We start from the raw sequence: 14518 nt of genomic DNA, 5'->3' as shown, positions 1-14518 counted from the left end.
TTAAAAATAAAAAAATATTTATTTATTTAAAAAATTAATATTTAGACCAGTTACACAAATACATGTGTCATGTGCAACCGGTTTAATAGGTTACAAGTATTTTGTCTTGTTTAAAATGAACACCCTTAAAGGTTGTAATATTTAGAAATAATCCAAATGTTATATTATTATACAAGAATCGGCTAAAGGTTGTATTATTTTTTGTAATTTTTCCTTTCCTTTATTAATGACTACTTCTATAGTCCTATATATACTCTTTGAGATCTAAACAATTTTTATAGCAATTCTCTTCTTCATCATGGAGCAAGTTGTGTTAACATTTGGTGGCGTGTGTCATTAGGAAACTGCATTATTGAGAATTTTAATCAAGTATTTTTATTATTGCAATCAACATGTATTTTACCAACGGTTATGGTGCAATTTTCAATTGTTATAGGAAGAATTACATGTATTGTCTTTTAAACAATAGGTTACAAGTATTTTGTCTTGTTACACAAATACATGTGTCATGTGCAACAGTTACACAAATACATGTGTCATGTGCAACCGGTTTAATAGGTTACAAGTATTTTGTCTTGTTTAAAATGAACACCCTTAAAGGTTGTAATATTTAGAAATAATCCAAATGTTATATTATTATACAAGAATCGGCTAAAGGTTGTATTATTTTTTGTAATTTTTCCTTTCCTTTATTAATGACTACTTCTATAGTCCTATATATACTCTTTGAGATCTAAACAATTTTTATAGCAATTCTCTTCTTCATCATGGAGCAAGTTGTGTTAACATTTGGTGGCGTGTGTCATTAGGAAACTGCATTATTGAGAATTTTAATCAAGTATTTTTATTATTGCAATCAACATGTATTTTACCAACGGTTATGGTGCAATTTTCAATTGTTATAGGAAGAATTACATGTATTGTCTTTTAAACAACATATCAAGGAAGACAAAGTAGTAATGCTCCAATATTTTAATTTCATTTCACTTTGGCAAGTAAAAAAAGTCGCATTATTATGCATCCTTAAAACAAATCATTTATGTTAATACATACAAGTACTTATTTTCGGATGGAGGGAGTAGCAAAAATTAGTTAGGCGTGTTATGCAAATTGCATTCTTTATGCTATAATTTGCCAACTTTGGTATGTATTCCAGCTATCCCACTAAGTAACACCCCCACATATCTAAATCAAGATAGCTCACTAGCATTCAAGTATTCAGAACTAACAAAACTCTACACAATTATAATGTCATATATAAGTAAACTTGGACAAGTAAAGCTTTATTTATGTCCCAAGTCCTAACAAAGATCACCAACTTCCACAGCTTTGTGCGCCTCCTCGTTAGCCTTCTTCAACAATACTTGAGCCTTGCACTCATAAAAGTACGTCACAAGAGCAACCCATTTCACCAAGCTCCCAAAGAAAACCAACCCAAAAACAATTACAGTGACAGCAACTGTCACAACAATCACATAGTTACACATTCTTGCAAGTAAAAAGGGCAGCCTCAGAAAAAAACTGTATGACAACACCATAAGCATCAATTTGAACCCAGTTCGCTTACAATGTTTTCCATAGTAAGCTGACAATTCTAATGCATAGAGGCCGGCTTCGATTTGCAACACAGAAATCACCATAGCCATGTTCCACAAAACACTCCATTCTAGAAACTTGTAAAGTATACCCAAAAAAATCAGTGAATGAAACCCTATTGACAGGATTTGCACAAAATCTTCCCTTAAGAAAATATATTGCATGATAAAATGGTGGCTTAAAACTGTCCAAATTAAACCAGCAAATGTACAAATTGAGAGTAGTTGAACCCAAAACAAGGTAATAAAAGCACCTTTAAGATTAACTTTCTTGTAGATAACCTCATTTATAATCTCCTTAACAGTTAATGATGATGATATTTCCCCTGCATAAATTTTCACCCCAAGATTTACAATTAAGGGCAAACTAAAAAACTCGAGCAGAGGAAGAAGTACCAGATAGAACGGGAAGAGCTCTAGAACAACACGAAAGTGTTTCCTTCTGAGATCATTTTCATCATATTCAAATTCGTCACCAGTAAAATAGTAGGTGTAGGAAAAGGATGGTGGTAGTAGAAACTTTGATACACCATCCATTACTTCTGAGATTTTGATCTCATGTAAAACCATGAAAACAAACAAAGGTAAAACAGACATAATTGTTAAGCCCATGAACATGGGGTTACTCTTCAGGATTTTTGTAGCAGATTTCAGAATCTCAAACGACGTCAAATGCTTGAGATCGTCTTCATCTTGTAGGAAAGCTTGATCAATTTCTGAACTCATGACTGTTGAATCTACCTGCTGAATATTTTCTTTTTTGTTTTCGACAGGTACAATAATTAGTTTGTACTAAACTTTTTCGAATTCTGATTTAGTAAACATTATATATGGATAATAGCTAGAAGGTAAAGAATGCACGCAATGCGTGCACAATGATACTTGGTGATATAAGACTTAGAATGCCGTGTGACATAAGTATAATTAGAAATTATACTCAAATTGCAAACTTCCAAGACAACACAGACCAAAGAAAATGATTTGTTATGTCAAAATTGTTGTTCTACTCATCCAACAAATGAACACTCCATGTATCGAAATCAAGATAAATCACTAGTATTCAAGTTTTTCAATCTGTTGCTCTATAAAATTATCAATGTTTTTAGTTCTATAAACATTGAAATACTCAAAAAAACAGAACAAGAGGTGGTTCAATAATACGGAGCCCCCATTCATCTTCATGATAAACAAAATTTGTTTATCTAATGACATTTTCGCAGTACAAAAATTTGGCCTTTTAGCAACAGGTGAAATCCGTTGCTAATTGCTAAAAATCCGTTGCTGGACATAGCTAGCTACGGATTTATCAACGGAATCACCCCGTTGGTAAAAACCTTGTCGCTAAATGAATTTAGAGAATGAAAAAAAAAAATCGAAAAAATATTTTGAATCGAAAAAAAGCTGCTATTTGGGTCGACCTCACTCGGGTCAACCCGACTCGGCTTTCCATATAACGCTCCTTAAATCTCCAATCGAAATATTACTGTTAGTAGGAGTCGAACCCGTGACCTCAATGTCAAATATTGAAACTCTTACCAACTATACCAAATATTATTTGTTTACTTTTACGCACATAATTGATAATAAATGAAAGAAATATTAGAGACGGAATTTAAAATCCATCTCTAGTTTAGAAACGGAATTTAAAATCCGTCTCTAATTTAGAAACGGATTTTCAAATCCGTCTCTAATTTAGGGACGGATTTAAAAATCAGTTTCCAGTTTAGAGACGAATTGAAAATCCGTTTCTAGTTTAGAGATGAATTTAACTTACATAATTCGTCTCTAATGTAATATTCTAAATAATTAGTTTCAAAAATTATCTAGAGACGGAATAAAAAATCCGTTGCTCATATTAGCAACGGAAAAAAAAAATTCCGTCTCTAACTTAGCAACGGAAAAAAAAAAAATTCGTTGCTAACTTAGCGACGGAAAAAAAAAATCCGTCTCTAAATTTAGCAACGGAAAAAAATCCGTTGCTAGATTCATCAACGGAAAAAAAATCCGTTGCTAATCTAGCAACGGAAAAAAATCCGTTTCTAATTTAGAGACGGATTTTCAATTCCATTGCTAATTTAGCGACGGAATTTTTAATTCCGTTTCTACATTAGAAACGGATTTTTAAATTCCGTCTCTTTTTGATTCCGTCTCTAATTTAGAAACGGATAAAATTCCGTCGCTAGAATTCCGTTTCTATATGGACATTTTTTTGTAGTGTCGTAAATATATCAACAATTCATCCCAGTCATACTAGGTGAAAAAAGGGCTTTGGCAGCTGTTCAAACCGGTCTAAGGCACCGGTTAGAACCGCAATATATGTGGGGGGTGCCAAATCCCCCCCTTTTAGCACCGGCTCAAAACCGGTGCCTTTTTACTCAAATTTTTTTTCTCATTTTTCGTGCAATAATATTTTTTTAAAAAAAAACTGTTTCCAGCAATAATAATAACCTGTAATTCCAGCAATTATATTAAATAAAATAATTAATAATATTATTATTATAATTACTAATAATAATAATATTATTAAATATTACAATAAGATACAAAAATAATATTAAAAACAAGAACTCATATATATATATATATATATATATATATATATATATATATATATATATATATATATATATATATATATATATATATATATATATATATATATATATATATATAGATATAAATATTCCCAAACGCAATACATTAAAAAAAAGTGTTATATATATATATATATATATATATATATATATATATATATAGTAAGTAAATATATAATGAATAATAATATATATAGTTAAAAAGTTAACATAAATAATTTACAATTAAAATGTCATTTACATGTTGAAGGTGATAAAAAGACGCCAACATGTCACGAACTTCATTAAGCTCCTTGATTGTCAACGGTCCATCCTTTTGGACCTTGCAAGACTTGAAATACAAAAACATTATGTTAGAATTAATTAATTAGGCAAAAAAAAAAATGTATTTTATCAAATATTACCTATATGACTTCTATGTAGCCCATTTCCTAAATTACTTATCAAATGAACTATTTCTTTCTCATAACATGTCAATGACACCTAGTTTTATGTGTCTAAGCCCTAAAATTGAATCAAAAGAGCATTTTATTAAGGTTTATGACGCTTTTTACTCACAATGGCCCGAATATGGCCTATATGACTTTACTTTGCCCATTTCCTACATTTCTTATTAAATAAAATTTATTTATCTCATAACATGTCAATATTATATAGTTATAGGTGTATAAGGAAAGAAATCACATCAAAAGAGCATATTAACACAAAATGACCCAAATATGGCCCATATGACTTCTATTCAGCCCATTTTATACCTTTCTTGTCAAATCACCTTTTTAATTCTCATAACATGTCAATGTTGGGTAATATTAGGTGTATAAGTCTAAAAATCACATCAATATATCATTTCAATAAGTTTAACAACACATTTTACTCAAAATGACCCAAATATGGCCTATATGACTTTTATATAGCCCATTTCCTACATTACTTATCAAATGAACTATTTCTTTCTCATAACATGTCAATGACACCTAGTTTTATGTGTCTAAGCCCTAAAATTGAATCAAAAGAGCATTTTATTAAGGTTTAAGACGCTTTTTACTCAAAATGGCCCAAATATGGCCTATATGACTTTACTTGCCCATTTCCTACATTTCTTATTAAATGAAATTTATTTATCTCATAACATGTCAATATTATCTAGTTATATGTGCATAAGGAAAGAAATCACATCAAAAGAGCATATTAACACAAAATGGCCAAAATATGGCCTATATGACTTCTATTCAGCCCATTTTCTACCTTTCTTGTCAAATCACCTTTTTAATGCTGATAACATGTAAATGTTGGGTATTATTAGGTATCTAAGGCTAAAAATCACATCAATATATCATTTCAATAAGTTTAACAACGCATTTTACTCAAAATGGCCTAAATATGGCCTATATGACTTTTATGTAGCCCATTTCCTACATTACTTATCAAATGAACTATTTCTTTCTCATAACATGTCAATGACACCTAGTTTTATGTGTCTAAGCCCGAAAATTGATTCAAAAGTGCATTTTATTAAGGTTTAAGGCGCATTTTACTCAAAATGGCCCGAATATGGCCTATATGACTTTACTTTGCCCATTTCCTACATTTCTTATTAAGTGAACTTTATTTATCTCATAACATGTCAATATTATCTAGTTATAGGTGTATAAGGAAATAAATCACATGAAAAGAGCATATTAACACAAAATGGCCCAAATATGGCCCATATGACTTCTATTCAGCCCATTTTCTACCTTTCTTGTCAAATGACCTTTTTATTTCTCATAACATGTCAATGTTGGGTAATATTAGGTGTCTAAGGCTAGAAATTAAATCACATAAATATAGCATTTCATTAAGTTTTAGGACTTACCTCATCAAGCTGTTGAGTGTCCGTACAATGAGTCACAATGTCAAGCATGAATCTCATCACATACAAAGCATAATCAAGTCCATTTTCTTGTTGTGCGCACTAGCATATGACAAACAAATCACATCAGTGAAACATGCAAAGGAAATTAGCAAATATTTACTAACATAGATTTTGAAGATAATCACAATATCATGTAAATTACCAACGATGACTTCCATGTTAGACCCTTTGGAGCACGACAATGTAGCTTCTTCATAACACTATAGTAAATAAAGTACATTCAAATTTGATTAGTCATATGACTACTAAATTAGTTATTATTAGCAATTATCATCACTAGGTAGCTATATATATATTTACTTTTGCAATATAGACTTCACGAGCCACTTCTCCGATGATCGAGCTGAATCAAGGTGATAAATTGTGTTATTGGAATTACAAATCACCATGAGACTCCAATGCTCCCTACATAAGTTCACAATAGACAAGAAAATTAATATTTAGGAGTCAACATATAATGAGGCCAAATCGATTGAATTTGACATGGTTAGACTTACTCTTTATAACATGGGGCGAATATGAACTTGTCTCCCGCACGCGCTGATTCCTTGATACTTTGCTCAACATAGTACAACCCGTCATGGGGGTTGCCTATGATTCTAGTAGTGGATAACTGCTTGGGGCATAACCACCCAACTTTACAAGGAGAATCAGTTTCAGTTAACTGCTCCTGTAGTGCTCTGCGTGCATGAACATTGAATAATTAATCGCATGTAGGATAATCACCATAAATTTGAATAACTTGAAAAAAAAGTGTAGATTATGTGGGAATTGAAGTACCTCATGCATGTTTGAATGAGGGAAATGTTAATCTTTGCACCATGTAGAAATTCCTTCACATCTTCTTTGCTGATCCATGCAACTGCATCCTCATAATAGTGGAACATTGCCTTAGGAAGTGCAACTTCCATGGGATCGACCAAATGACAAGCACGGTCGTGAAGAAAGGTCATGTTAGCAGAGAGCGATTGAAGAACAATGTATTCAACTAGTGGTGTAGGTTGCATGGGTGAACCTTTCGAAGAGTGCAACTTCAATGCTTGTTCACTATTGGACCTTTAGTCACTTAGCTTCTTCTTAGGTTGATCTATGCTTTTAGGCTTGTCCACCCTCTTTCTCTTTGAAGTTTTGCTTCCATGCAAAATCTGAAATAGTTTGAGAAAGAATAAGTTTATAAGTTAAGAAATGAAGAAAATACGCATATTATAAGTTATTTCGGCTCAAAATGGCTTTATTTTGATGAAATGGGCCCAAAAACTTTAGAGCTTTGCTTCTTTTATGTAATTTCAACTCTCAATCACTTATAAATATGTAATTATGATATGGTTTGAGAATGAATAAGTTTATAAGTTGAGAAATGAAGAAAATAGGCAAATGAGAAGTCATTTTGGCTCAAAATGGCTTTATTTTAATGAATTGGACCCAAAACCTTACAACTTAGCTTCTTTTATATAATTTCAACTGAAATTCACTTATAAATATGTAATTATGATATGTTTTGAGAATGAATAAGTTTATAAGTTGAGAAATGAAGAAACTAGGCAAGTGAGTAGCCATTTCGGCTCAAAATGGCTTAAATTTGATGAAATGGGTCCAAAAACTTAGAACTTTGCTTCTTTTATGAAATTTCAACTCACAATCACTTATAAATATGTAATTATGATATGGTTTGAGAATGAATAAGTTTATAAGTTGAGAAATGAAGAAAATAGGCAAGTGAGTAGCCATTTCGGCTCAAAATGGCTTTATTTTGATGAAATGGGCCAAAAAACTTAGAAATTTGCTTCTTTTATGAAATTTCAACTCACAATGTACTTTATATTTGTTTAATAATGACCGTCTGAAAAACGGTCGCAAAATATGAAATTTGCGATCGTTTTTTATGCGGTCGCAATATTACGACTGCTTTTACAACGCTCCCAAATTTGCGACCTTTTGTGACCGTTTTTAGCCTTTTAGACGGTCGTTAGGATGTTTGAACAATTAAAAATAATTCTAAATTAAAATAAATCGTTTGCTACCGTCAAAGACGGTCGTAAATGTCATAATATGCGATCGTCAAAGAGACGGCTGTAAATGTCATAATCTGCGACCGTCAAAAGCAGTCGTAAATGTCATAATTTACGACCGTCAAAGAGACGGTCGTAAATGTGATAATTTGTGACCGTCAAAGATGGTCGCAAAAGGGATTTTTTATATTACAAAATGTACGGTATAAAAGGAGCCAAACCGAAGAGTTTCTCAGCTCTTAGCCTCCGCCTCTTTCTTTTCTCTCTCCTCCTCTTCTTTTTTCTTTCTCCTTCCTCTCCATGGTTCCATATCCTTCCTTTTTCCTTCCTCACCATTTTTGTTCTTCATTTTCACATCTCCATTTTCGTTCCAATTTTCGCTCCCCTCCATTTCCGTTCTCTTATTCTCCGGCAACGTTGGTGGTCTTTGGTTTGATGCTTAGCTTTGTGGTGTTAACTAGATCATGGTTTTTAAGGTCGAATTCGACCATGAAAAGTCTAGATCTAGACTTTTCATGGTCGAATTTGGCCTTATTAAACCAAATTCGAGGTAAAATTCGAAGTTTGAGGTATGTTTTCGTGTTTTTGGTTTATTTTTGTTTTGTTTTTGGTTGATTTTTGTTTCTTTTTGGGTTTCTTTTTGGGTTTGATTTTGTTTTTTTTGTTGATTTTTGGGTTTGGTTTTCGGGTACATTTTAATTGGATAATTTTGTGGGTTAATTTTCGTTAATTTTAGGGTTTGGTATTCAAAGTGAAATTGTTTGATTTTTGTTATTTTTTTATTTGATTTTCGCAAAATTTTGGGTTTTCGTGTTATTTTGTTTGATTTTTGGTTAATTTGGTTTATGGGTGGCTTTTGTGGTGGCTGGTTTGGGTTTTCGTGGGAAAGGGGTCTGAATCCGGGGTGGGATGGAGTTGTTTTCAAGGTGATTTGGGTTGGCTGGAGGTGTTTTCGAGGTGATTCGAGGTGGCTGGAGGTGTTTTCGTGGTGGTTGAATGTGTTGTCGGGGTGGCTGGAGGTGTTTTCGTGGTAGTTGAACGTGTTTTCGGGGTGGTTGGTAGTATTTAGGGTGGACGGTGGTGGTGGGTAAAGGTGAATAGGGTTGGCAGTGGTGGTGGGTTGGTGAGTCTGGATACGGAGTGGGGTGATTTTCTATTTTTTTTTTAAATTTTAGCGACGACTTTAGGCGGTCGCTAAATCCAATTTTGCGACCGCTGACTATACCGATCGTAATTATATTTATTTGCGACCGTTTTCCAAACGGTCGTTGAAAATATTAAAAACGGTCGCAAAAAAAATGCGACCGTCAAGCAGTCGTAATTTTGTTTTTTTTTGCGACCAAGTTAATAACGACCACCACGTTACGACCGTTGACGGTCTCAATTATGTTTAGCGAATGTTTTTGCTATTTTCAACGACCGTCAGAGGCGGTTGTAATTTGGCCGAATTTTAGTAGTGTGACCCGACTTGAAAATGATCCAACCTGATTATAACCTGCAAATTATTGACTTGAACCAAACCCGACTTGAACCCGAGAATGACCTGACTTGAAAATGACCCGACCTGATTATAAGCCGCAAATTATTGACTTGAACCGAACCCACTCATCCCGAGAATGACCCGACCTGATTCTAACCCGCAAATTATTGACTTGAACCAAACCCTACTTGCTTGAACCCGAGAATTACCCTAACCCGTTTTAACCCGTGAAACCCCAAATTAAACCAAACCTATTGTTCACCCGACCCGAATGTAGCACGACTTGTTATTAACTCGACTCAAATCCGATAAAAAACATGACCCGATGTGGCCCGGCTCAAGCATGACCCAACCCAAACCCGACCCGCATATGTTATGGAATTAATCCGAATTGTACCAACCCGAGTTGACTTGACCCACTCTTTTTGACCCAAACCTAACCTGTTTACTCGAATTGAGAGCTCTACCCGAAACCTCAAAAATTTCTCAAAAAACTTGGATATTAGCCTTCAATTTTGGAATTTTTTGACTTTTTTTTACTCAAAAGTAAAAATTTCTGAATTGTTTACTATGGTCCCTAATACCCTCTGGGAGTCCAATTGGCAGGGTGGAACCATCCAATTTGCCTTTGAACGATCAATTTATCGTTTACAATTTGCACTGATTTCATTAACTCAAGTTTACCACGAACATATATGTCAACATATAATGATCATATATGGATCCAAACAGAATTATATGACCCTGAGATGTATCCCCTAAAATCTGAATGTTTTTCGACACCAGGCCCATAAAGTACGAAATTTCTCAAAAAGCGTGGATAATAGCCTTCAATTTTGGAATTTTTTGACTTTTTTCGCAAGGAAATAATAATTGCCGAAAAGTTTACTATGGTCCCTAATACCCTCTGGGAGTCCAATTGAGTGGGTGGAATCATCCAATTTGTCTTTAAACGGCCAATTTACCGCGGTTTACAACTTGCACCGATTTCATTAATTGAAGCCTATCAAAAACATTTATGACAACATATAATGATCATATATGGTTCCAAACGGCATTATATGACCTCGAGATAAATCTCCTAAAATCTCAAGCCTTTTCGACACCTAGCCCCGAAACCTCATAAATTTCTCAAAAAGCGTGGATAATTAGCCTTTGATTTTGAAATTTTTTGACTTTTTTTTCGCTCGAAAATAAAAATTGCCAAAATGTTTACCATGATCCCTAATACCCTCCGAGAGTCCAATTGGGTGGGTGAAACCATCCAATTTGCCTTTAAACGACCAATTTACCGGTTTACAACTTACACCGATTTCATTAATTCAAGCCTACAACGAACATTTATGACAACAAATAATGATCATATATGGTTTCAAACGACATTATATGACCCCGAGATGTCTTCTCAATATTACTGTACTTTTACCATTAGATTGATGAAAATGCAAAGAACACGTACAAAGTGAACTATGAGGAATATTCATTTTGGTTAAAATCAAAGCGTTGGCAGCTAGCTAAATGAAGGGCGTTGTGTAGAGTTCTAACAAAATCTTTTACATTCTTGTTGAAGCCTCTTTCCATCTGCAAAATTAAATGTAAGAGAAAATGTGTTAGTTGTATTTCAAAGTATTACAAAACACTTTCTTAAGTTCAAAAGAACTAAATAAAATAACTAGTATTGTAATTAATCTTGTTTCATTTCATCATATTCCTCACACAATCCGTTTTATTCTGTTCTAGAATGTTTTAAAACATTTCCATTTTAGCTTGTTTTATAATAATTATTGTTCTTACGATTAACACTTTTACTTTATTATCTTATGGTATCACCCTCTCACATCTTACAATTATAATTAATGATCTCTTGCTTTTGCAGTAGTCACATAATCTTTTATTTTTCATAATTGATATGCAAATAAATGTAAATGTTAAGAACATTACGAAACAGAAGTCGTGAATTTCAAAGTAAAATTAAAATGAAAGGATATAAGTTAAGACATGGAAGGGAGGAATTCTGACCTTTGCAACAATGGTGATGTCTTGGGCTAGGTTCTCAAATGGTATGACACTAAAATTAGTAATGCTCAAATGATGCTTGTCTATCTCTGCGAATAATTTTACCAAAATATCCTTTTGTTGTCCACAGTACACTCTTAAGAGAAGGGACTTCCCCAGTATCTTAACTTCAACTTCAGGAAGTGAATCACTGCTGCTATCACCATCATCGTTATTGCTGCTTCTACAATAGTCATCTACAGTAGTCGACGAGGAAGCATTATCATCGCTACTTCCTTCGTCGAACATCAAATTTGATTTTTTGACAAGTACGACGGACTCCATTGTACGCTTTGCAATGACACTTTCGAGTACCTTTACTTTCTCTTGAAGCTCCTTCATATGTTTGATTGCCTCTCCTAACACCGATGTTTTGTCTATCTGTATAGTAATAATTACAGCAAATAGTTTAGATCATACTCATTTGTGTTTGATGAAATCTTAAAAATCACAAGATGGGAAATTTGTGCACCTTCTTGAGGCCGGGAACAATCGCAGAGAGTGAAATGAACAACTGGCTAAGTAATTCACGACGTTTCCTCTCAGCGATGATGTGATCTTGCACTTGACTTGGCTGTCGTTTCCTCTTTGCACCACCACTACTCACTGCTTGCTTCTTCTTCGTCTCTTCCTTAGTTTTGGGTGGTTGGCTCATCTCTTCAACATCGGTGTGGTTTTCACTAGTTTCGGAAATAAGAGGAGTTGATATGAATTGTTCGATGACATTGTTACACTCAAAATCTCCTTGAGGAGAGGTAGCGTCGCTGGTGTCGTATAGAGAATAAGGGAAATTGTCGGCAAGCGTAGCTGCGAGCTGCTCGTCGAAAGCTGCTGCTTCCATTGTTCCACTTTGCTCACAATGGCTGTTGATTAAACTAGGAATTGTATCCATTTCCATTTCCTACACAGATCAAATAAATAAATAATGCAATCAATTACAATTTGCATAACACATTTCTTAACTACTGTATAAATAAATAATGCCATCAATTACAATTTGCATAACACATTTCTTAACTACTGTATTACTGTACGGAGTATTATATATTACTCCAAGTAGGCAAGTGCGGAGTAATTTAGAAATGTTATTACAGTGGTGATGATGCCAAAAAGGGCACGTATGTATATCGTTACTATGTCATTTAATACTAGCTCTAACTTCTATAAGTTCATCTTGAAATGCTCAAATAGTTGAAATAATTAAGATTTGATAATGCATCTTATAAAAAAGGGCAAAAGTAAATGAGCGCCCCCGGGATGTTAAATAAGAGAATTAAAATGCAAATATGAGAGTAAAATTAACATTAATTATACCAAACGACGCGTGATTTTATTATGAATTCCTAACTTAATACTACCCTTACACCCAATATAATTTATCCTTATCTAACGCCCCGTAGCACTCGTTAGCAAGATCCAAAAAAATACAGATTATGAGGATTAAATGCGCTGATTCAACCATTTTTTCAATAAATTTTAGAAGCATTATTTGGATCTTAAATATTTCCAAAAATAATACTCATACTCTGAAATGTTATTATTTTAAATATTTCCTAAAATAATACTCTAAAATGTATGCCAAATCACTTTGTCAATCACTGTAATTAATATTCATTTTAATTTTGCTGTAGTGCGGAGTAATATTTTATAATAAGAAAATGTTACAAACAGTTAATAAGAATTTAAAAGTAGAAAACTATATAAAGAGTATGAAATACAAAGTATAACCGATAACATTCATTATAAAAAAATATCAAATGCATAGTTTGTTTTTTTTTTTTTTTTTAAATTTTTTTTAATTTTTTTTACAAAATAAAATACATAGTTACAACCTTGTATGGTTGGCTGTACCACTTAAAAATTTATCGAAGATATGAAAATGACTTCACATGATAGTAAGAGAACGAAGTATATGATAAAAATTCAAATTATGCTAGACGAAAGTGAAAGAGCAACACGCAAAGTAACTAAAAGAAGTATATGATAAATAAATGACACACGGAGCAGTGATTAGAGTCCTTACCAACTCGGCTAACCACGCATCCATAGTCATGGTCGACGACATTGTTACTTCTTGTTACCAATTCAAGCTTTGACAAATTAAAGAGAACGAAGAAGTTGAGAGATTGTAAAGTAGTGCTGTTGAGTTTTCAATAGTCTTTAGAGTTTCGTCATTTATATAGAGAAGGAAGTTTCCAAATTCATTTGTTTATATTTTTTTTAAGGAAATTCATGTGTTTATTTCTTCCATTTTTTTTATTAACAAATAAAGCCATACGGGATCACACTTCCTACGAGTAGAAAATATCGAACCTTTTATTATTGTTATCAAAAGGGGGGCTTCTCAAGAAATCTACAATCAATATTCTTTTTACGTGTTGACTATGAATGAATCAATTACTACCTACTACTCGATCCCTTATTTTTTTATCCTATTATCAATAGGCAAAAAGTTAACGAGTCCTCTTAAGGCGTTAGATAAGAGCAAGTTTAGCCCCAAGTGTTAAAACTTGAGGTGACATCATTATCTTAAGTTTTAAGACTTATGCTTAATTCTTTTCTCATTTTTCTTCAAAAATCTCAAGCAAGTCTCAAATTGAGTCTTGAAATTTCAAGACTCAACTTAAGACTTGAGATTGAGACCCCCTACTCACACCTCATTTTTATTTTTATTATCTCTTTTTTTTTTCCTTACACTTTTCTACATATAATATGTCAAATATTTAAGTCTTAGGGCTAAAGTGATAAATTTGTGTAAATCTTAGTGAGTTTTAACAAGAATTTGATGACATCATTTTCAATGGGAACCACCAAAAATGATGTCACATCCAAGTCTTGGGGCTAAACTTGCTCTAAGAGAAAAAAATTGA

General features: G+C 33.0%; 2 protein-coding genes across 2 annotated transcripts; both read right to left on the bottom strand.

The window, feature by feature from the left end:
* Positions 1–1301: 1301 nt before the first annotated feature.
* Positions 1302–2321, bottom strand: LOC110694601. The gene has a single exon (XM_021871766.1). The coding sequence runs from the start codon at positions 2319–2321 to the stop codon at positions 1302–1304; it is 1020 nt and encodes a 339-aa protein (XP_021727458.1).
* Positions 2322–10925: 8604 nt separating this feature from the next.
* Positions 10926–13899, bottom strand: LOC110694532 (transcription factor bHLH18-like). Its single transcript, XM_021871715.1, has 4 exons — positions 13672–13899; positions 12121–12549; positions 11613–12029; positions 10926–11174 (listed from the first exon to the last, which is right to left on the bottom strand). The coding sequence occupies exons 1-4, from the start codon at positions 13711–13713 to the stop codon at positions 11061–11063; spliced, it is 1002 nt and encodes a 333-aa protein (XP_021727407.1). The 5' UTR covers positions 13714–13899; the 3' UTR covers positions 10926–11060.
* Between the last annotated feature and the right edge of the window lie 619 nt (positions 13900–14518).

This window comes from Chenopodium quinoa, unplaced genomic scaffold (assembly GCF_001683475.1).
Source record: "Chenopodium quinoa cultivar QQ74 unplaced genomic scaffold, ASM168347v1, whole genome shotgun sequence".
Taxonomy (NCBI): Eukaryota; Viridiplantae; Streptophyta; class Magnoliopsida; order Caryophyllales; family Amaranthaceae; genus Chenopodium; species Chenopodium quinoa.
This window is presented reverse-complemented; position numbering and strand designations above follow the sequence as displayed.